General features: G+C 58.1%; 1 protein-coding gene across 3 annotated transcripts; it reads right to left on the bottom strand.

Annotated features, from left to right (window-relative positions):
- Positions 1–507: 507 nt before the first annotated feature.
- On the bottom strand, positions 508–20048 carry NRTN (neurturin). Of its 3 annotated transcripts, none has more exons than XM_064396180.1 (3): positions 19743–20048; positions 6919–7192; positions 508–5500 (listed from the first exon to the last, which is right to left on the bottom strand). In XM_064396180.1, the coding sequence occupies exons 2-3, from the start codon at positions 7163–7165 to the stop codon at positions 5052–5054; spliced, it is 696 nt and encodes a 231-aa protein (XP_064252250.1). In that variant the 5' UTR covers positions 7166–7192; positions 19743–20048; the 3' UTR covers positions 508–5051. The 3 variants fall into 3 exon arrangements, with proteins under 3 accessions (XP_064252250.1, XP_064252251.1, XP_064252249.1); XM_064396181.1 differs by having other exon boundaries at positions 6919–7101; XM_064396179.1 differs by lacking the exon at positions 19743–20048 and adding an exon at positions 12909–13035.
- Positions 20049–23062: the final 3014 nt, after the last annotated feature.

Here is a 23062-nt window from a genome sequence, read left to right as displayed (position 1 = left end):
AAAAATCCTATAAACCTTTTATCCTTTTTTTTTCCTTCCCCCCTCCCATTGTTCTCCGTTTTCCGGTGCCAGGTTTGAGCCTATTTTGGAGTGAAAATCCAAATAAATTCTGTTTTTCTGGACAGACTGGGCTAGGACTGCTGGTGTTAAAGGACAGAGATTATTCTCTTTTTCCCTTTCCCTTCTACTTCCCATTTCCTTTCCCATTTCATGTGATTTCCTCAGAATTTTCACATTTTTGAGCCAACTCAGTTGGAAGCTCCTTTTCCAGAAGGGCCAAAGCTGATTATTTCTGGGTCTTTCCCTCCAAAAACCCAAATTCCCCTTTTCCTTGGCCATCCCCATTCCCATGGTGGGGACTGACCATCACTCAACCATTGTGACAGAGGAGAAATCCATAAAAATCCTTCACTTTATTCCCACTTTTCCACGAGGATGGAACAGATCACACCCAAATTCAGCTTTGTTTAAAAAAAATAATATCAAACAGCTTTTTATTTCATTTTTATTTTATCTCCTTTTATTTTCCCCCCCTCAAGGTTCAGGATAAATGGTACAAATGTAATAAATGTAAACTGCACTTGGCACCGTCAGGGTCAATAAATAACATAAAAAAGGGAGCGAGCGTGGGAGGCGTTTGGGAGGCGGCGCTTTGGGATCTAAATAAATAACATAAGTTACTTCCAATAAATAGCAGTATCCAAAATACAGATGCATTGCATCCACTTCTGCAGCCGGGCCCGGGCCCGGCGATTCCGGAGGGGAACAGCAAAATCCGGCTGGTGCTGGAACAGGAATCCCTTTTCCCCCTTTCCCATTTCCTACCTTTTTTTTTCCTTTTCCCCCTTTTTTTCTTTTTCTCCTTTTTCCTTTTCCCCATTTTTTATTTCCCCCCTTTTTTATTTTTCCTTTTTTTGCCTTTTTTCTCCTTTTTCTCCTTTTTTCCCCTTTTCCCTTTTCCCCTTTTCTCTTCAGCCTCTTTCCCCTTCTTTTATTTTTGTTTCCTTTTTGCCCTTCCCCCTTTTTTCCTTTATTATTTTTCCCTTTTTGACCTTTTTCTCTTTTTTCCTCTTTCCCTTTTTACCTTCTCTTCTTTCCCCGATTTTCACCTTTTCATTTTATTTCTTTTTTCCCTTCCCTTCCCTCCCTTTTTTTCCTTTTTCCCCTTTCCCTTTTTTTCTCCTTTATCATTTTTCCCTCTTTTACTTTTTTCTCCTCCCTCCTTTTTCCTTCCTCCCTTTTTTCCTTTTTCCTTTTCCCCCTTTTTTTCTTTTCCCCCTTTTTTTCTTTTTCCCATTTTTTTCTTTTTTCTCCCCCCGCTTTTCCTCCTTTTCCTTTTATTTCCTTTTCCCCTTTTCTCCCCCTTTCTCTCGAGCCTCCCCTTCGAGGCCACGCTTTGTTCAGCCCATAAGGAAAACACGTGGCAGCCCCGTTCCCAATTTACCGCGGGCTCTGGATCCCACCAAAATACCATTTCTCTTGATAAATTGGGAAAATCCTTCCTCCCAGCAGGATCCTGGAGCTGTTTAAACCCAGAGCATCCCCTGTGCCAGCGCTCTCATCGAGTGGGAACGACGTCGGACCCGATTTCCCCTCCTGGATCCCAAATTGGGAGCGAGACCCTGGGAGCGAACGGGATCCCGAGAGATTTGTGGGATGTGTGGATCTGATGGAAAAGGCACTGGAAACCCCAGAACTCACCGTGCCAGGCCTGGGAGAGCACAGCCCTGGGATTTTGTGCTGTCACAGCCACCAGGATAAATTTAAACACCTCCTCGTGTTTCCAAACCTGCTCTCCAAACCCTCCTCTCCTTGAGAGAGGAGCTCCCTGGGAGGAGCTGCAGCCCCAGACAAACCAAAACCCAACCCCAAAATCCCTTCAACAGCTGTTGCACACTGGTTATTATTATTATTATTAATATTAATATTAACCAGCACATGGGATGCTGAGGAAGGAGCCAGATGAGATTCTGCTGTGGCTTTGAGGAGGGAATTTTCCACTTTTTTTTTTTGCATTGTAGACATTCTTCCGGACAACTCCAGCTCCTATTACAGCAGAAGGGGCTGGAGAAATGGAAAGCATTAGGGAAACCTCAGCCTTTCTATTGGAACCACATTTCCAGCGCCGCCTGGCAGCGGGATGGCACCGGGACAGCTGGAGGAGCTCCACGAGGAGGAGGAGCCCTGAAAAAGGGGTGGAAGTAAAATCCATGCTTTTGGCCACACCACGATTCCCCAGCTCACCCCATCAGGGAGTTTGTGGCTGCAAATCTCAGCTGTTCCCAAAAAAAAACCCAGCAGGAGCAGCGTGAGGCAGATGGGGAACACCCCCTCCACACGGGCTGGAGCTGCCAGCAGGGGGAAATTAAAAACAAAAAAAAAAACAAAAAAAAAAAAGCAAAAAATGATGGATTGGAGCTATTCCTGCTGGGTTTAACGCACCACTGCATTGAGTCAGGTTTTCCTCCCAGTTTTGGGGCTCCAAGCTGGATCTGCACTGGGAATGGGGGATTTTGGCAGCTGGGAGATGTCCCAGCACGAGCTGCTGCTCCCTTGTCCCCTCGTCTTCCTGCTGCTCCCACCACCACTCTGGAGAGAGCAGGGTCCCTTGGGCTGGGTGCCCGCCATCAAGGCACCCTAAATCCCTGGATTCTGCCAAAAAATACCCCAAAGCAGAGTGCAAACACTGAGCAGAGGCAGCTCCTGCTCCAGACCCTCCTCTGCAGCGCCAGGCCCTGCACAGCTTCCACACCACCTCCCCTGCCTTCCCTGCTCTGCTTCCATTCCTTTTTTCTTACTGCAACAAAACTAATTTTAGTTTTATAGCAGCGAGACCTGGAAAGCACCCAAGCCCTTGAGAGAACAGTTGTTATTATTATTATCATTATTATTATTAGATTTGGGTGCTTTTTTTTTTTCTTAAACTCAAGCAAGCCGCTTGTCCACTGCGAGCCCAGCGCAGCTCCCGCTGCCCATCTGCCATTCCCCTCCTCCAGCTGATTCTTTTGGGCCACTTTTCCCATTTCCAGCCAAAACCAGGCTGCAAACTCACACCTTGCTTCGGGAGCTGCACCTGGAGCGTGGAGTTTATCCTCTCTCAGTTCCCATTTCCCGGGTGCAGTTTCACATCCCGCACCCGCGGCCGCCTCCTGCCTTTCCCAAAATCCAGGGAAAACTCCGTGTTACAGAGTCCAGGCTGCCTTCCCGGGCCGCCAGCCCTGCTGAAGGATGGTGTTTATATTCCTCCTCTACACCCTGGCTCTGCTCAGCCAAGAGCTGCGTTTGGATAAAAAGGAAGGGAAAAAAAAAATCCCCACCAGCCTGGGCCTGTGTGGAGGTCGGGAATGTGGCTGGTCCAACACTGGAGATGCTGCTCCCCGCCTAAGGGATGCCATCCTGCTTCCCCAAAATCCTGCAGCACCATCCCTGAGCTGGGATCACCACAGCAGCCCTCCTCCTCCTCCTGGGGATGAAGGCACGAGGGATTTTTCCCGCTGTTTGTCCGGAGAGAGGAGCCAGGACGCCGGGGGGTGGCACACGGAGTGTTTTCCCTCACGTTGGTTAATGCCCAGGACATGACACCAATATTCTCCTTCTGTTTATGATTTGCTTTTTCTGGGAAGGGAGCCAAGGGGAGAAAACCCATCAATCCCAGGCAACAGCTCGAGCCTGCCCAGGGAATGTGAGAGTCTGCGGGCTCATTTATTTCCCCGCAGAGTAAACAGCAGTGACACTGCTGTAAATGTGAGCGGAGCCAAAGCCAGGCTGAGTCCCCTCTCCCGCAGGATTCCAGCCCCGAGCAGAGCTCGGGGGATGCTCCCGGGGCGATTTTGGGAGATGCCAAACCAGGGATGCTCCTGCCCACGCCGCCGAGTGCCGGCTCTGCTGGTGGCCCTGGGGAGGTTCTGTCACCTCCCTGGTGGTGGCAGGGCTCTGGCCCAGCTGCCCGTGGCAGGGGCACAGGAGGTTAATCCAGTTACTTCAGATTATCCCGAGTTTTAAGAAGAAAAGCCCCAGGGCTGCAGGAATGAGACGATGGCAAAGGGGGCACAAGGCAGAGGGAGTCAGAGCCACACGCAAAGCACTGTTGTCATTGCTGTGTCCCCAGACACCGGGATCTGGGGCGCCTGGACCTCCCCCAGCAGCTCAGGGTGGTCACAAAACCCCAAAGCTACAGAGAGAAGGACTCAGCTCCCACCCTGGGGCAGCACAGGGCACCTGATGCACCCCAAACCTGTAACACACCCTAAAACATGCCCCAGGTGTGCAGCACCTCCAAAACACACCCAGAGTGTGCAGCACACCCCAAAACACACCCACAGTGTGCAGCACACCCCAAAACACATCCCAGGTGTGCAACACACCCCAAAACACGCCCCAGGTGTGCAGCACACCCCAAAACACACCCAGAGTGTGCAGCACACCCCAAAACACACCCAGAGTGAGCAGCACACCCCAAAACACATCCCAGGTGTGCAACACACCCCAAAACATGCCCCAGGTGTGCAGCACACCCCAAAACACACCCAGAGTGTGCAACACACCCCAAAACACATCCCAGGTGTGCAGCACACCCCAAAACACACCCCAGGTGTGCAGCACACCCTGTCCAGTACCACACAGCACCAGCACTGCCCACAACACCCCCTGCACATGCCACACCCCTGTGCCACACCCCTGTGCCACACCCTGACACAGAACCCCTGGCACGTGTGTGTCCCCCATGCCAGAGACACCTGCGCTGCACCACCCCCTCTGCAGGTAGCGTAGCCTGTGACACACGTGACACGCGTGACACATGTGACACGCAGTGCACGCCGAGGGCTGGACACGCCCCGTGCATGCTGCACACCCACTGTCACCTCAGCAGGGACCTCTGGGCCACCCGCAGAGGGGACAACATCCTCAAGCCGCCGCCACCGCTCCGACCGCCTGCGCCGCGGCGGCGGCCACGTCTCTAGTCCTGCCACCGAGGGACGCGCCAGCGGCTCAGTCTCTCCTCCTCCGGCCGCTCCAGCCTCCATGCCGGCCCCTGTGCCCGGGTGGGCCCGTCACACGCAGCCGCACTCCTTGGCCGACAGCTCGTTGACGGTGTAGTAGCGGTTGTAGGCGTCCAGGAAGGACACGTCGTCGTCGTAGGCCAGCGGCCTGCAGCACGGCCGCGCCCGCACCTTCTCCTTCCGGATCTTTCTGCGGCTCCTCATGCTCTTGAGGGAGAGGTCGTAGCTGCGCACGGCGGCCTCGCAGGTGCCGCTGCAGTAGCGGAACAGGACGGTCTCGTCCGACTCGTAGCCCAGGCCCAGCTCGCTGACGCTGACCTCCAGCTGGCGCAGCTCGCAGGGTTTGTGGCGGGCGCGGGCGCGCTTGCGGCGGCTGCCGGCGCGCGGGAACAGCGGCAGCTCGTGCCCGCCCGAGTTCATGGCCTGGCGGTAGCGCTCCACCAGCGCCGAGATCAGCTGGCGGATCTCGCCCTCCGTGTAGCTCTCCAGCAAGGCGCTGTCTGCAAGAGGAGGGGACGCGGTTAGAGGGGGGCCCCAGGGTGTGGGGGGGTTGCTGGGGTGGGTGGGGGTGGCCTGAGATGGGAGATCTGCCATGGATGAGAATCTGGGGATCCTCCAGGATTGAGGCACCCTTGGGTGGGTGGATAACCTCAGGATGGAGGTGCCCTTGGGTGGGTGGATAACCTCAGGATGGAAATTCCCTGGCGTGGTTGGATAAGCTCAGGATGGAGATCACCTGGAGTTGGTGGACAAACTCAGGTTGGAGGTGCCTTGGGTGGGTGGACATCCCCAGGATGGAGATTGCCTGGGGTGGGTGGATAACCTCAGGATGGAAATTCCCTGGAGTTGGTGGACATCCCCCAGGATGGAGGTGGCTTGAGGTGGGTGGATAACCTCAGGATGGAAATTCCCTGGGGTGGGTGGACATCCCCAGGATGGAGATTCCCTGGGGTGGTAAGTTACATCCCCCAGGAAGAAGGTTCCTTGGGGTGCATGACTCCCAGGATGGAGATTCCCAGGGTGGCCTAACATCCACCTGGATGGAGGAGGTCACCTGAGATGGGAGATCCTCCATGGATAAGAACCTCAGGATCCTCCAGGATGGAGGTGCCTTAGGGTGGATGGATGATCCCCAGGATGGAAATTCCCTGAGGGGGGAGGACATTCCCCAGAATGAAAATTCCCTGAAGTGGGTGAACATCCCCTAAGATGGAGGTCCCTCAGGGCAGGTGGATTTGGGGAGAAGCCTCAAAAAATTTCTTATTCGCACCGTTTCACTGTGGTCTGGGAGCCCCAAGACCCCGGGGGCTGCCCCTGAGACCCCAGGGCCAGCAGCCAAGACCCAAACTGTGCCCAGCTACTGCTGGCAACACCCACATCCCTTCGTCCCAGCCCTAAACCCAGGGTTATTCCAGCTCAGCTCCGCAGGAGGCACAGGAAAGACAGAGGAAAGCGTGGTTTGACAGCTTGTCATCGATTTCCAAATTTCCACCCAAAAAAAGCAGTTCCTCTGGTTTGGAATCAAAACAAACACGTGGGGATTTCCAGCCCTCAGGGAGCACCGAGGGGTGAGCAGGGGGAGCTGCTGCCGTGCCCTCATCCTCAGCTCCTGTTTGACATTTTCCATTTGTAAAAAATAGCACGGAACAAAAAAAAAAAAATTACCAAAAAAAGAGCCATTTGGAAGGGAATAAAAGCAGCTTCTTTGCAGGGACTGAGCTGTTTGAGTTCCCCTCTGTGGAGAGCTGCCGCGTTCACACCAAAGTTTGGTGCCTCCTGCTCGCCCCAAGTTCTTGTTTAACCCTCCTGAAGGGGATGTTTGGGTGCAGGAGGGGGCAGGGAATGACCCCACAGGGGTTTGGGGGATCTGTGGGGCCGGGGGAGGACGATGACCCCGGGATGAGGAGCAGGAGCTTACACTGGGCCAGCAGAGAGCCGTGGCGTTGCAGGGCCCGTGGGGATCTCCGCGGAGCCGCCGGCAGCGAGGAGGAGGAGGAGGAGGAGGAGGAAGAAGAGGAGGAGGAGGAGGAATCCCGTGAGGAAGACGACGAGGAAGGCAAGGGGCTGAATTCCCGGCTTCCGCTGAACATGTCTCTACAAACTAAAATGGATAACACGGAACTGAGGAGCATCGATGCAATGGCTGCACGCTTCCATACCTTCATCTTAGAGCAAGTCAGAACATTGAAGCTCTGCAAAACAGGCAAAACAAACATCCTTAATGCGCGCCCCGAGCCCCGCAGCCCCTTCCTCCCTCCCTGAGCTGGGGTGGGGATCCTTCCCCTGGGATCCCCTTGGCTCCAGCACGGGGCTGAGATGGGGAAACTGAGGCACGAGGGGCTGGGCTGGGAGAGCGGCCGTGGGAAGGGTGGCTTGGGGCTGGCGGTGGCACTGGGGACGAGGTGGCAGCCATGGGGACACGGCAGCAGCCATGGGGATGAGGTGGCAGCAGGAGGAACCCCTGGCTCTGGTGGGTTGGATGTCCCTGTCCTTCCACCTCCTGGTTCCTGTATTTATTTCAGCTCCTTGCACACACCAAATATTTTTTCCTTTTTAAATAAATTTTCCGGGGGGGTATTAAAAAAAACAAAAAACAAAAAACAAAAAACAAACAAACAAACAAACAAACAAAAAAAAAAAAAAAAACAAACAAAACAAAACAAAACAAAAAAAAAAAAAAAACAACAAAAAAAAAGGTCGAAAAAACGAGAAAAGGAAAAACCCAACCTTAATTTCATAATATTAACCACATAGAATTTACTGTGGTAAATATTTATTTACCAAGGGGGGCAATGTTTATTTTCAATTGGAATTTGACAGGTTTGATTTTATTTTTATTGTAGAAAACACCATGCAGGGCTGTGACCTCCCCTCCTCACCACATCCCCCGATTTTACGGGATGCAGATAATTCCCTGTCCCATCAGGAATGAGATGCCCTGGGGGTTACAGGATCTTTGCAGGACCCAGCCAGAGCCTAAATATTTTCAAGGGGGTATAAACAATGCCAAGATGGAAAAAGAATCGTTTGGCCTTATAAGGAGGGAAGGGGATGGAAAACCAGCGGGGCTGGAGCGGCAGCAGTGGCCTGGATACTGGGAATGGGAGCACTGGGAGAGCACTGGGAGCACTGGGAGCACTGGGAGCACTGGGAGCACTGGGAGAGCACTGGGAGCACTGGGAGAGCACTGGGAGAGCACTGGGAGCACTGGGAGCACTGGGAGCACTGGGAGAACTGGGAGAACTGGAGGGCGTGGTGCCAGCCCTGTCTGCTAGCAGGACTCATCCCATCAAGCCAAGGGAGAGCTGGAGGAGAGTGATGGAGGAGGATGGAGGATGCTCTGGGATGGAGGAGGAGGAGGATGGAGGAGGATGGAGGAAGGTGGAGGATGATGAAGAAAGATGGAGGACAATGGAGGAGGATGGAGGAAGGTGGAGGATTATAGAGGAAGGTGGAGGATGGAGGATGGAAGATGATGGAGGAGGATGGAGGAGGATGGAGAATGGAGGAGGATGGAGGAGGATGCTCTAGGATGAAGGAGGATGATGGAAGAGGATGGATGATGATGGAGGAAGATGGAGGAAGATGGAGGAGGATGATCAAGGATGATTCAGGAATGTGGTGGATGATGGAGAGGGCCAGGTGTGTTCACCATCCCGACACTGGGAATGGTGATGGGACACGGGGAATGGCTCCCAGTGCCACAGGGCAGGGGTGGGTGGGATGTGGGGATGGAATTCCTGCCTGGGAGGGTGGGGGAGCCCTAGATGAATTTCCCAGAGCGGCTGGGGCTGCCCTGGATCCCTGGCAGTGCCCAAGGCCAGCCTGGATGGGGCTTGGAGCAGCCCGGGACAGTGGAAGCTGTCCCTGCCCACGGGACTGGATATTTAACTTCCCATTCTGGAATTCCATGACACTCAGGTGCCTTCAGCTCAGATTTCACCCTGGAAACAAGAGCAGGAGCAGGGAGCAGGCACTGAAAATTCCTGGCACCCCAACCCTTCCAGCAAGGCAGCAGGGTCGGTGTTCAGTGGTGCAGGACCAAAAAACCCAATTTGCTCCTGGGCAAAATCGGTGGAAATGAAGGATTTGTGAAGAACCAGCAGCCCCAGGGGAGGGAAAGGACGCTTTGTTCTGCTCTCCAGGAGGACAAACAGCTTTTAGCAGCTGATGTTGGGTATTTTGGGAGATGAATTCCAGGAGCAGTGGGATCACACTGAGCTGAGCCCCCATCACCCAGGGGGGCTCAGCCCCCTTTGTCCTGCCCGGCGAGGAAAAGGCTGGGCCAGAGCCGGGCTGTGACACTCGATCCCCCCACCTGGGAAAGGGCCTCTGGCTTCTTGCAGGCCCATAAAATTTTAGGAGAGCGGTTCCAGCCTCGCTGCACGTCCCATAAAACAGCCTCCCATTCCGGCAGCCAGAAATCCTGGCCCCCACCCACTCGCCTGTGACCTTTCAAAAGACTCAAAGCCCAGCTCCAAAAAGTGCAAAACAATAACAACAAAGTTATTCCAGGCTTTGCCCTTGGTTTCTTTCGCTCTGAAAAGCCCCAGACCAGCCCTGTCCAACCTGGCCTTGGACACATCCAGGGATGACGGTGTTTCCACTTGTTTTTCCTGATAAATCAAAATCCAGCAACTCCGTCCCCACAGGCGTTTTTTTGCCCACAAAAAGTGGAGCGTTTGGGGTTCTCTGGTGTCCCTCATTTTTCACACTCTCACTTTTTCCCGTCGCTCTTGTTTTTCAACCCCACTCCCAGTTTTTCCAGCAGACTCTTGGGATTTGTCTCCGACATCCACGGACTCCTTAAAGCTCACAGAATCATGAGGTGAGGGAGAAAAGCGATTTTTTTTTCCCCCCTTAAATCCTCCTTGCTGAAGGGTTGAAAGAAGGAGATGCCAAAACTTTCAGCGCTGATGCTTCAAAGCAGAGGACCCAAAAGACATTATATTCTAAGTGTGCCATAAATTTTCCGTCGATTCATGTTTCCGGGCATTGATTCATTATTTTCCAGAGCCCAGCCTCAAGAATGGATGAAGCCACGGTGTGGCCGAAGGATTTTTGGCAACACGAAGCACTTGGAAAGACAGAGGCCTTGATGGGACATCAGAGAGAGCTTCCACCTGCCACACACTGTTTATTTGAGTGCCTTACATGGGAGCCAAGCTGCTTTGAAATCCCGGCTCCTCATGACTCATCCCGCAGGAATTAAACAATTTCCATGGGCAGCAGCTCCAGGGGCTGCTCCTCCAGCAGCAGCTCCGGCTCGCAGGATGGGGCTGGGCTGTCCTGCAGAGGATGAGCGTGGTGGAGGGACAGACTGTTCCCAAGACTGCCTCAGGTCTTCTCCAAAACTGCCTCAGATTTTCTCCAAAACTCCCTCAGACCATAAGAAAAACTCCCTCAGATTTTCCCCAAAAACTTCTTCAGATTGTCCCCAAAACTCCTTCAGATTTTCCCCAAAAACTCCTCCAGATTTTCCCCAAAACTTCTTCAGATTTTCCCCAAAAACTTCTTTAGGTTGTCCCCAAAACTTCTTCAGATTTTCCCCAAAACTCCTTCAGATTTTCCCCAAAACTCCTTCAGATTTTCCCCAAAACTTCAGATTGTCCCTAAAAACTTCTTCAGGTTGTCCCCAAAACTCCCTCAGATTTTCCCCAAAACTTCTTCAGACCATGCCAAAATTGCACCAGACCCTCCCCAAAACTTCCCACAAGCTCCCAAAATACTTTCTTGGGGATTGGAGCTCCCCCAACAGCACCGGGGTGTCCAACACTCCTGGCCAGGGCAGGACTGGAGCCTGCAGTGCCCCTGGACCAAACTGGCCTCAAAATGCCAAAACTGGCCCCAAAACGGGGAGAATTGAAAGGGGAAAAAAACCCCAAACTGATCTGGGTGGAGCTGTTGGATTTTCCTGCTCTTCTGACAGCAGGAAGGTGCACAAAGGAGGGGGAAATGTCGCTGTCCCCATCCCCAGCTCTGCTCCGGGGACAGGGAGTGCCACCCCCTCCTTGGCAGGGGACAGGGGACGCCTCACCCCGGCTGGCAGCGCTGCCAGCCCGGCATGGCACAGCCTGAGCTCTGGATCCTGACCCTGCTGGTGGCCACGAGGCATCCTCAGCTCATCCCTCTTCTCCTCCTGCTGCAGCCCTTCCCGCTCCCCCCGAGCAGGGCAGGGCGCAGTGTGGCACACATGGTTCTGCTTTCCGCGGTGAAATCCAGCCCGGCAGCTCAGGAGCTCCCCCCCGGAGCCCCCCGAGGGCCGACCACAAACCAGGCACAGCCTCAGCCCCGCGACGCAGCCCTGCTGCTCTGGGAGAGCTCTGGGGGAAGGGTGACCCCAGCGGGGGAACGGGGGCTGGGCCCGACCCACGGGAGGGGAGAGGAGATGGGGTGGGGAGAGGGAGATGGGGTGGGAGAGAGGGAGATGGGATGGGGAGAGGGAATGGGGTGGGGGAGAGAGAAATGGGGTGGGGAGAGGGAGATGGGGTGAGGAAGGTGGGATGGGGGAGAAGGAGATGGGGCAGAGGAGAGGGAGGTGGGATGGGGGAGAGGGACATGGGGTGGGGGAGAGGGAGGTCAGATGGTGGAGAAGGAGGTGGGATGGTAGAGGAGGAGATAGGGTGGAGAAGAGGGAGGTGGGATGGTGGAGAGGAAAATGGGATGGGGATAGGGAGGTGGGATGGTGTGGGGCAGGAGGAGCTCAGCACTCCCAGAGCCCCGGGCTGAACACGCCAAGCGCCCTCGTTCCCACGCTGCCATGACATTTACGTTCGGGCTGAATTACAGCGGGTTTGGTTTACATCTCCCCAAACAGCTGGAGAGCAGCAAACCCACCCTCAACACGGTGGAAATAATAAGGAAAAGCCTCCCCCACCGAGCCTGTGGGATGGGGATGGATGGGCCAGGACACCCCGTGGTGCCGGGAGCGCTGCCGGGGGTGGTGGCCAAGTCCTGGCTGGAGAAGGAAGCCTGGGGAGCTTCCACCCAACAGAGCAGCTCCTGCTGTGGCCACATCCAAATCCCCAACATTCCACAGAATCACAGAGTCCCAGCTTGGTTTGGGTTGTGAGGGACCTTAAAGCCCATCCAGTGGCACCCCTGCCACGGGCAGGGACACCTTCCACACCTTCCACACCTTCCACACCTTCCACACCTTCCACACCTTCCACACCTTCCACACCTTCCACACCATCTTCCACACCTTCCACACCTTCCACCCCTTCCACACCTTCCACACTTTCCTTTATCCCAGGCTGTTCCAAGTCCCACCCAACCCGGTTTGAAATGTTCCCTCATTTTGGATTTGGCAGAGCCAAACCAGCTCAGAGGAGGAGGCACCAGGACGAGGCAGGGCCTTGGGGACACTGACCATCCATATCCTCATCCCTGACACCAAAGGGCATCATCTTTGGGAACGAGCAGGCGCAGGACCCCCAGAGCCCCCCAGCACTGAGGAGGAGATGCCCCATCCCAAATCCCCAAACCCCACGGTGCCAAGGGGAACAGCACAAATCCCACCAGAGAGGGGGCCGGGAGCTCTTCCAGGAGGGAAAGGAGCACGGGGGAGGAAAATCCCATTTGTGCCAGGGCCAAGGGGCACCTTGAGCCATCCCTGCAAGGCAGGGACAGCGTCCTGTGCCCGAGCCGAGCCTGGGGCACCTTGAGCCATCCCTGCAAGGCAGGGACAGCGTCCTGTGCCCGAGCCGAGCCGGGTTGTACTGGCAAATCCCCCGGGATGGAAATCCCGGCAGGAGCCCAGCTCCGGTGGCCCCAAACCAGAGACCCCGCGGCCACGACCCCCGTGCCTCTCCCCACCCCCAGGAGCTCCACCCAGAGCCATTTCGGGGCTGGATTTGTGCTCGGGAGCCTCGGGGCAGACCCCGGGGCGGTGCTGACCCCTCTCACCGTGTCCCGCGGGGTCCCCGTCCCCTCCACCCGCCACGGCGCGGGGCTGCGGGGGAGCTGCGGGCCCGCAGGGGTGGATCCATGCCCGGGGAAGCTGCGGCGGAGCCTTTGATTCCTTCCCCGGAGGTCTCGCGTGGGCTTTCATCTCATTAATTAACGGGATCCGCAGCGGGGATCTCCGCCGCGTCCCCCTGCTGGGACCAGTCTGGGACCAGTCTGGGACCAGTTCAGTCCCAGTTCAGTCCCAGTTCAGCCCCGGCTGGGCTCGGCTCGTCCCTGCAGGGGCAGATAATGATGCTGCTTGCCCTCCAGCCTCGGCTTCCCTGGGTTCCCCCGCAGCCGGCACTCGCCGGGACACGCCGGGGGCTGGGAATGCAGCTGCAATATAAATCAGCAGCAGAGAAAAGCTGGTTTGATGCAGCACAGCTCCCCGCAGTGTCACCCAGCCCGGCTCGGGGACACCTGGGGGTGCCTGTGCAGGGCCTGGGGGGACACCTGGCCGAGATCTGCCCCCCGACACCCCCCGGCTGTGACAAACATCATTAAACCCTGCGCATTTTCGGGGATATTTATTCCCTTTCCAGCTAAAAAGCAGCCAGAGCATTCAAAAGTCATTTTGGGGTGGGCTTGGGAGGTCTGGTCCCAGTTTGTGCTCCCAGTTTGAGCTCCCAGTTTGTGCTCCCAGCCCAGTGTCCCCACTGACCCCACAAGGTGTCACAGCCCCGCCAAGGTCACCACGGCTGCAGCAGCCCAAACCCTCCCTAAGCCGATTCCGTCAGGTCTAAGCAGCAGCAAGAGCCGCCCTTCACGGGAAGAGGTGAGTAATCAGAGATTAATTACTGATAAAATCCCTCGGGCTGCTGCCCAGGGCTGCAGCAGGAGCAGAGCGTGGCTGGAGGTGAATAACACCTCAACTGAGTGGGGATATGTGCAGGAAAACTCCCTGCAGACAGATCCCTTTTGCCAAAGGGCAGAGAAAATCAAATTATGTCGCTTGAAATCCCACCAAAACCAGAATGGTTGATGTGGCCACGGAGGAAATCAGGGATAACACCAGCCAAGGACCCCCCACCCACTGCTGGGCGCCTTTGGGTGCTGCCGTGCCAATCTCCTGCACGCCTCATGCTGCTTTTCCAGCCCAAATTTTCCCTCTCGTGCCAAAACCTGGACTCTGAATGTCAATTATTTTTGGATCCGGAGCGATGCTCCCCCCTGCCCGGAATTAATAAACCTCCCGATGCCAAAAAGGGGCGGTTTGTCAGAGGAAACTAATTACTGTGGCTTGTTTGAACAATCCCAGTGCCTGGGGAAAGAGGGTTAAAAGCTTAAATTTTGGCAGCGAGACGGAGCCCAGGCCCCAGATGTGCTTTGCTCTGGGCCCGTTTCGACACCGCTGGTATCTGAGAGCTGCCACGGCTGCGCTGGGGGCAAAAATCTCCTTTTTCCCAAGAAAGGAAAAGCCCTCGGTGGGATCAAGGAGGGGGAAATGGGCCGGAGGAAGCAGGGCTGCCACCACAGGGTCACCCCCCACAGCACAGCTTGGCCACTTTCCCCTTCCCTGTTTTGTTTCCTCCGTTGTGGATTCCCCAAATCCCTTGGTGGGGTGTCATGGTGCCTCAGTTTCCCCCTTGGAAAAACACCTTGAAGGACTCCAGGTATTAATTCCCGATTTTCCCAGGGTTCCACCTCTGCCTTTTCCACGTGTGTGCTGGCCCGATCCCTTCAGCTCCCACCTGAATAATCCCCAATCTCATCCCTGCCCCGAGCCAGTGCTCCTGCGGGATGCGCTGGGGGAGCCGCATCCCCGCATCCCCCCGCATCCCCCCGCATCCCCCCGCATCCCCCCGCATCCCCGCATCCCCCCGCATCCCCCCGCATCCCCCCGCATCCCCCCGCATCCCCCCGCATCCCCCCGCATCCCCCGCATCCCCCCGCATCCCTCCCGAGCAGGCAGCGCAGGTGATGCCGACGCCGAGCCGGGAATCCCCCCGTGCTCCCCTCTCCCCTCCCGGGTTCCCGGCTGCCCAGGAGGAGCCGGCTCGTCCCGGGGATTAGAGCGCTCTGCCGAGGGCACCGAGCCCCAGCGAGCTCTGAAATCCAATTTGCGCTAAAGCCCCGCCGCGGGTTTTGGCCGCAGCAGGGACTGGGATCCCATTTAGGATTTGCTGTCCGACTCCAGCAACTGCCAACACATTGAAGCACTTAGCGCTGCTGCAGAGCGAGCGGAGCAGGAATTCCGCCCGGGACGGCAGCGGCAGCGAGCTGGGAACGGGGATTCCAGCCAGAGGGGCTCCAGAAGTGCGAGATGCCTGCGGGAAATGGGGCTGGAGGCGGTGGGAAGGGCTGGAGGGTCCCCAAAGGGCAGCGAGATGGACACGTGCCTGAGCTCGCTGTCACCGCAGGGAAAAGCTGCTGGGATCCCTCGGGGATGAGGGGTTTTCCACCGGGAAGAGCCTCGTGGTTTCCTAAAAAGCAAAGTTTTCCCTCTGCTCCCACCCTGGGGGCAGAGCTGTGGCCTCTCTGCCCTTCCCACCCCGCTGGCCTCGCCCATGGCTCCAGCTCAGACCCAACTGAGCTGTGGGTGAAAGATTGGGATGGTTTCTCCTGCTGCCATAAAAACACCGATTACAACTGGAGCAGGGCCACCCAAACCCTGCCCTGCCACCAGCAGCCAGGGGAGGGGCGGGTGACACAGCCAGGGACAATCTGCACCTTTGCAGGCCCATTTTCCACCTTTGCCAGACCAGAGGCTGCTCAGAGCAGCAAGAAATTCAGGAAAATGCTGTTGGAAGATCATGGCAGGGCCAAAGAACTCCAGCAAAACGTGGATTGGGGCATTTCTCCGTCACTGCCCGTGGGAATGGTCAGTGCTGGTCCTGCTGCAGCTCCCGTGCTGGTGGTCAGGGACAGAAAACACCAACCATCCTCAAATTCACTGCCCAGAGCAGCCGGGGCTGCCCCATCCCTGGGAGTGTCCAAGGCCAGGGCTTGGAACAACCTGGGAGGGTGGGAGGTGTCCCTGCCCAAGGTCCTTTCCAACCCAAACCATTCCCTGATCCCATGACCTGCTCCTGGAGACAGGTGGGGGGCCAGACCCCCCTCTCCTCCCCATCCCTCCTCTGCCAGGGAGATCCCACCACGAGCCATGCTGTGCCAGGACACAGCTCTGTCCATGCTCAGAGGGCTCACACCCCCCAGATCCTGCCTGGATCCCTCCAGCCTCTCCTTTTCCCTCCCTGAACTTCTCTTGGACACCAAGCAGGTGGGGTTTTGCCCCAGTTCAGGGTGCCCAGCCCAGCTCAGAGCTTTGCTCCTCCTGTGTCCTCCCCCAGCACTGGCACATCCCTCCCAGACGGCTCCGAGGAGCTGCTAAGCCTCAAAAATATGCTTTTAATTAGCCAACACCACTTAATGAAGACAGCAGCTGCCCTGCTAAATGAGAGGCCAGCCTCTGGGGAGGACGGGATGGGTGTTCCTGCAGTGGTGGAGGTGCTGTGGTTCACACCCCAGGTTTGGGCTGCCCTTGGTGTCCCCCTGTGCTGCACCAGGACGCAGAGTTGGGAAGGCAGCAGAGAGGAAAAAACCCAGGGAAAACCAAAAAAATCCACCCCAGCACCTTGCTGGGAGCATTCCCTGTTCTCCCAGCGCAGTTTGGGGAACACAGCCGCTGGAATGGACCCGGCAAGGATTTGGGATTTTGGTTTGCAGACCCTGCTCTGCTCCAGGGCAGCAGGACTGGGGGGTCTACCCTGTGTCACCGCGCCATCAGCCACCAGATGCCACCAGCAAATCCCACAGCCCTGGCGGGAGTGACAACAGCAGCAATAAACACACCCCGGGCTCCCAGGCAGCTCCTTCAGCCAAAACCAACATTTTTAAAGGCAAAAAGGTCCCCACAAGCCACGGGGCTTGGCCAGTTCTGCATCGCTGCCATCGCCAGCAAGACCCAGACGTGACAACCATGGAGCAACGTTGGTGTTCTCACTGGGAAGGACCAGGGCTGGGTTTACAACCACCTCAAAACCAGGCCAGGATTTAATTAAGGGACTCCCCAAAGCCTGGAGCCACAACCCCAGGACCCTGCTCCTGAATTAGCTCCATCCTCAGAGCCCGGGAGAGCTCCAGGATGGGATTCAGCACCCTGCCCAAGCACCACTGGTCCCTGTGCTGCAAAAAAAAGCTGCTGAAACAGAGAAGAACACAACTCCTGCTTTGGATGATCGCAGCTTGGGAGCGACGCCGGAGGAGGAACTTCCCCTCCTGGGGCATCTCCTGCCACCAACCCCTTGGAGCTGCCCTCCAGCGCTGCAAAGGGACCCTCTGGTGTGGGAAAAGGAATTAAAGGTGGTTCCATGTGGATGAAAACAGCCCAGAAAGCCGCGCCGAGGCGAGCACTGCCGCGGCCTCTGAGCCATGGCGGGAGGAAACGCTTTCGGTGGCAAAGGGATTGTTTCAATCTAGCTCTGGGATGCTGGGCCGTGAAGTGGGCCAGTTTGGGGTTTTGTGAGGGAGAAGAGATGGGAATGGGGCTGCTCGTGGTGTGTCCCTTCCCAGGCTTCGCCCCGACGGGCACGAGGGCAGCGCTGTGCCGCGCCTGGCACAGCCGGGGGGAGCTGCTCTTCCTCTTCCTCTTCTCCAGGTTTCCCAGGGAAATGCTGCTCCAGCCTGGCCAGATCCCAGCAGAACCCGAGCTGGGTGGGATTTCTCCAGTCCAAGCCATTAATGGTGGTGCTGGAGGTGGCTCACCTTGACCAAGGGACTGGGCTGCCAAGTGATCCCAGTGAAACAACCCCACACCAGTGACACAACCCCACACCAGTGACACAAACCCACACCAGGAACACAAACCCACACCAGTGACACAAACCCACACCAGTGACACAAACCCACACCAGTGACACAACCCCACACCAGTGACACAAACCCACACCAGTGACACAGACCCACACCAGTGACACAAACCCACACCAGGAACACAAACCCACACCAGTAAAGCCCTCACCAGCTCTGTACTCCCTCACCTCCAGATGAGAACCCACCTCCTCCTGTCCCCTCAGCATCCCCCTGGCCCTGCTGGGCACCCTGAGCAGCTCCATGGGCAGGGGTGACATCGAGAGGCAGCTGCCAGCTCTTTGTGCCCCCCAAGCCCAGCCTGGTGAGGGCATGGCCTGGCTCAGCACGACAGGGTGGGGACAAGACAGGGCTCTGAATGCACTGGGGACAGCCAAGGTGACACCTGCTCTGGCCACACGATTGGCTGGGCTGTTTTTAGGGCTCATGAGAGGCACCCTGACCCCAAAAAGGGGATCTTGCACATCTTACATGCATCCCTGCAGACCCCCAAAGGTGCACATCCACCCCTAAGCGCATCCTGGAGCCCCCACACCCTGCACGGCCCAAGGGGGCTGCGGGAGGGAGGTGGCCGAGCACGATGTGACCCATGGCAGTGCCGTGGGAGGGCACCCGGTGCCACCCGCCCTTGGCACGGCCACCCGGGGGTGCCCAGCCCCTGTCCCTGCGCGTCCCCCGGGCTGTGCCACGCAAACCGCGGCAGCTCCGAGGCCTGGGAGGCGCCGGGCTCTGCCCTTGCGAGGGCTCTGCCCCGTGCCGCATCCTGCCGGGGCAGCGGGAGGGCACCCGGCGCTCCCGGGATGCGCCACCCCTCCCGTGCGCCTTCCTCCGGGCGGAACCGAGCCGGGCAGAACCGAGCCGGCCCTCCGACACCCAGCCCTGCTCAAAAACCCGGGCTGTAGGAACTCTCATCCTTCCCCCAGCCCCGGAGCCGCTGGGATGGAGGCGCAGGACGAGCGCGGGTGACACCGCGGGCGGTCACACCGGGGCACTGCCACCACAGCGCAGCATCTGCAGCCGCCGCAGCGGCAGATTTGGGTCGGAACCAAAGGGTGAAAGGCAAACCCAAGCGCTCCCACACCCTAAAATTCGGCTCAGAGACGCCCCTTCCCTTCTCGGTTTCTCTGCCCTATGCCAGGCAGAGCGCTACACCCGGGAGCACCCACGGCCACGAGAGGATGGATTTGGGATCCGCTGGGATCCTGCCTTTAGATCCGGGATCTCGGCACGCATCCAGGACTCACACGGCGCCTCCAACAGGCACCAGCCCCTTCTCCCGCTGGGATAAACCGTGCCCTTCACCCGGCGCCTGATTGCGGATCGGCTCCCGGAGCGAGGATGGGATTTAAATCAGTGCTGGCTACAAGCTACCATATATGTGCAATAGAGACACCCGAGGTCTGCCTTGTTTTGTTAAAGCCTTCGGAGACACGGCGGCGAGAGGGGGAAATTCCCTCCCTGGAGGATGGGGGGAATTCACGCCCCAGCCCCAGCCGGTCTGGACTCGGTCAGCACCGCGGCCGGGGCTGGGAGGAGGTGACGGGGCCGGCGATGCCGGCTGCAGATCCTTCCGTTCCTTAAACTAATATTTAGACAGGAGCCATCTCCTCCCCCCCGCGCTGCCGGAGCCGTCCCGCGCCGTGTTTGTGTTCCTGCGTGGCGGGACGGGCTCCAAGTACGAAGCAAAGTCCCGCGGCGGCCGCACGGCCCCGGCGGACCCCGGCACGGCGCTGGCTCTCCCCGCTCCCCCATCCCGGGTACCCCGAAAGGCTCCGCTTCTGCCCCGCTCGGCGCTGCCAGCATCCGACCGCGGGGCGCGGGCGGCGGGGGATGAACAGCGGCGAAGCCCCGGGGCTGAGACCGAGGGGAAGGGGCTTCCCCGGGACCCCCGAGCCGCCCCCGGTGCCGCGGGGCAGGAGCGTCCCGGGCCGGGCAGGTGCCCGGGGCCGGCGCTGCCGAGCCGGGGCCGCCCGCGGCGCTTACCTGGACGCCGGGCCGGTGCCGGTGCCGGTGCGCAGCGCTCAGCGGCGGCTCCGCGCCGGGGCCGGGGCACGCGTGGGGCCGGGGGTCGCCATGGGCGGGGGGCGCGGGGCTGGCGCGGGGCTGGCTCGGCTGGAGCGCGGCGGGGGGGCTCGGCCACCGCCTCCTCCCGCGCCGGGGGGCGGGTTTGGAGCCGGCCGGTTCCCCCGCCCCGCCCGGTCCCGAGCCGGGCTGCGCTCCGGTGCCGGTGCCCGTCTCGCCCCGGTGCGTCCCGGTGCCGCTGCCGCTGCCGCCCCGCAGCCAGACGAGTCCGCGGCTCCCCCGGAGGAGGCACCGGCTGCTTCTCGCAGCGGAGCCGACGGGGCCGCCCCGCCCCGCCCCGGTCCCTCCCGGTGCCGCCCCGGTCCCTCCCGGTGCCGGTCCCGCCCCGCCCGGGCTCAGCCGGGCGCGCCGACACCGCCCCGGTGCTGCCAGCCCCGAGCTCCGGTTCTGCCCCGTTGCCCCGGCTCGCCACCCTTGCACCCCTCGGCGCTGCCCCCGGACCCGGTGCAAGGAGCAGTCCGGGCCCGGTGCCCAAATGTCCCCTCGCCGCGGCACCGAACGCCCCCGGCCACGGGCGCATCCCTCCCTGGGTAATTGGGGGCGTTCTGGAGCCGGACTGGGCAGGGCACGGCGGGGCTGCCAGCAGCTTTGGGGCACGGTCACCCCTGGGGCTCCACCGGGGCTTTCCCCACCCGGTTTCACAGAGGGAGGGCGGCGGGGTCGCTGCTTGGCACGGGGCAGGCTGGAGGTCGGTGCCAGCCGGGCCAGGCTGATGAGTGCCGGGGAGATGAGCAGTGATTTTGTGCTTTCTGTGCGAGCACCAAACTGCTTGGTTGGATTCGTGAGGTCACTGAGTTGCCTAAGCTGGAAAAGTCCTCTCAGATCATCAGGTTCAGCCATTCCTCCACCCCTGTCCCCTCTTCTGCACATCCCTTACATCCCTCCGTGGTGACTCCACCATGGACAGCCCTTCCAGTGAAGAAATGGCCTTCAAGGCCCCTTCCAACCCAACCTTCCAAGTCCAAGCATTCCAGGATCCCATGGGAAGGGCTGAGGAGAGGCAGCAGACCGGGATGTTCATCGAGCTGCTGCATCTCCTGTGGCCATGCCACATCTCCCGTGGCTTTGGCTCCTCTCTCTGCAATCCCACCTGGAAATCAGGAGCGTGCTTTGCAATGTGAGCGCTGGAGATGCTGAAGAGACCCCAAAAAAAGGTAAATCTGGCTTTGAGAGGGGTGCAGGTGCCCCTTGGAAGGAAGGGCCCGTTTCCAGAGGCTGCCCCTGGCACGGGATGCTCAGGGAGTCAATGGCTGTAGGAAACAGAGGGATGAGAGTTTAGAGAAGAGAGACTTAACGCTCCCTAAATGCCTGGCTCCTTCCTTCTCCCATCTCCCGTGTTTGTTTTTGCAAGTATTAATACGCTGGGACTGTTTCCTTTAGCACACGCCGGGGCTGCAGGGGTTCACCGAGGGCTCTGGGATCCGGCTGACCTTGGCCCACCAGGACACCTTCCCAGGAGTGATCCAAGGGGCCTGACCCACGGCTGCTCCAGCTCCCCACGGCCCCGGCAGGAGCCAAAGACCCCTGGCAGGATCCAAAGACCCCTGGCCCCAGCTCAGGGTGCTGCTGGGGCGTGGGCACCACGCTGGGTGCCGTGGCTCTGCTCTCTGGCACCAGGAGGGTTCACCTGGACGCGTCCAGCTGCTCTGGGACAGCACTGCAGGACCCCCTCCTGCTCCACAACCCTCGGGAGGCAGCGGTTGTCCTGCCAAAAACCCCAGTAGCTGCTAAACAAACAACTTAATGCAAAGCAGCCTCGGCGGAGAGGAGCGAACGTGCCCAAGGAAGCGTCGAAGCCATTACGGAGCCGCAGCAAAGGCAGCACAGCCTGGTACAATTTGCAACTTTTGTTTTAATTAACGTTTTGCTAATGATGTGTGTAACACGGCTGGTGATAGGCAGCTTCCATCGATCCCCCGGTGCTTGCTCGGAGCCCAGAATGTCAGCCTGCCTGCTGGGATTGTTGGGATCGTCCTGGCTCCATGATCCCTGTGGGATCTGGGGGATATTCCATGATCCCCACACCTCACCCTGCTGTTTCCAACTGGGATGGTATCGGCACCGAAATCACGAAATCCAGAGTGCAACTGGGGGCCTCTGGCTGGTGGAGGAGCTTTGGGAGCCGCTCCTGTTTGGCTTGGCTGCCTCTCCTTGACCAGTCAAGCCACCCTTGATCCAGCGGGATTTGGAGCGTCTCCCAGCTGGATGTTTGCAGGCTGATCCTGGAGATTCCCCTCTGCTCTCAGCCCGGCCACCAGACACCGCAGGGACACCTCGGGCACGTTCCTGGTGCAGAAAGCCCTGAGGAGGCCTGGACTGCTGCTCCTGGCACGGGGAGGGATGGGCTCCAGGCTGCTGGCACCCAAGGCGAGGGGGATCGGACACGGATCCAGAGGAGATGTTGTGAACCATGGAATGGAGTGAGGAACTGGAACCAGGAGGGAAAGCTGCAGTATGGAATGTCACACACAAAACCCACGAGGAACAAGTGTCCGTAAACACCGAGGGGGAAAATCCAAGCAATTAAGTCATTTGAAATGTCAAATAGCCCATGGACCCCACATTTGGACATGACAGATGAACAAAAACATAGACATTAAAAATTCCTGAAAACTAACAAAGCAACTATGATTAATTTCCCTCTGTTCCAGGGCAATCGCATTATATACACACAAAGGAGTCATAAAAATTCCAGGATGACGGAACAAAATCCTTCCAGAGCTCCACAGATAAAATACAACCATACTGGAGGGAGCTGGAATGGTCCAGGGAAGGAGCATGCCTGGGGTGGCTCCCACAGATCCCTTGGGATAAAAGACCTTTCCCAAAGGATGCAGCGACGAGGTGACACCTGCTGAAAGTGCTGCTGGACAGGGATGTCCTGCCCCAGCTGGGTGTGGGACAAATCCCTGGTGACAGCAGCAGGTCCCTCGAGGTCCCTGCAAGGAGCCACACGTGGCGTGTGCCGGGGTCGGCTGCCAGTGGTCTCTGCCCCAGCACGGGAAAAAGTGGTTCTGGGTAGGCCGCGCTCTCAAAGAAGGAGTCTGGACTCTTGCTTTCGGTCTTCAGTCGAGTTTATTATTTCTTATCTACAAAGATTTTCTGTCTGTCCAGCCGAGGTCTGACCAGCAAGACAGCCAAAGGCACTCTCTCCCGCCCACGAGGCGGTTGTCTCTTTTATAATGAAAATTACGTATTCGATATTTACCTTTACTTCCCAA

This window comes from Passer domesticus, chromosome 21 (genome assembly GCF_036417665.1).
Source record: "Passer domesticus isolate bPasDom1 chromosome 21, bPasDom1.hap1, whole genome shotgun sequence".
Classification (NCBI taxonomy): domain Eukaryota; kingdom Metazoa; phylum Chordata; class Aves; order Passeriformes; family Passeridae; genus Passer; species Passer domesticus.
The sequence above is the reverse complement of the archived record's forward strand: the minus strand, read 5'-3'. Positions and strand labels throughout refer to the sequence as shown.

Coding starts and splice junctions, on each gene's coding strand:
- NRTN (XM_064396180.1), bottom strand. CDS start 7,165: ATGAAGGTATGGAAGCGTGCAGCCATTGCATCGATGCTCCTCAGTTCC. Junction 5,501..6,918: donor CGGCTCTCTGCTGGCCCAGT/GTAAGCTCCTGC, acceptor CTCCTCTTGCAG/ACAGCGCCTTGCTGGAGAGC.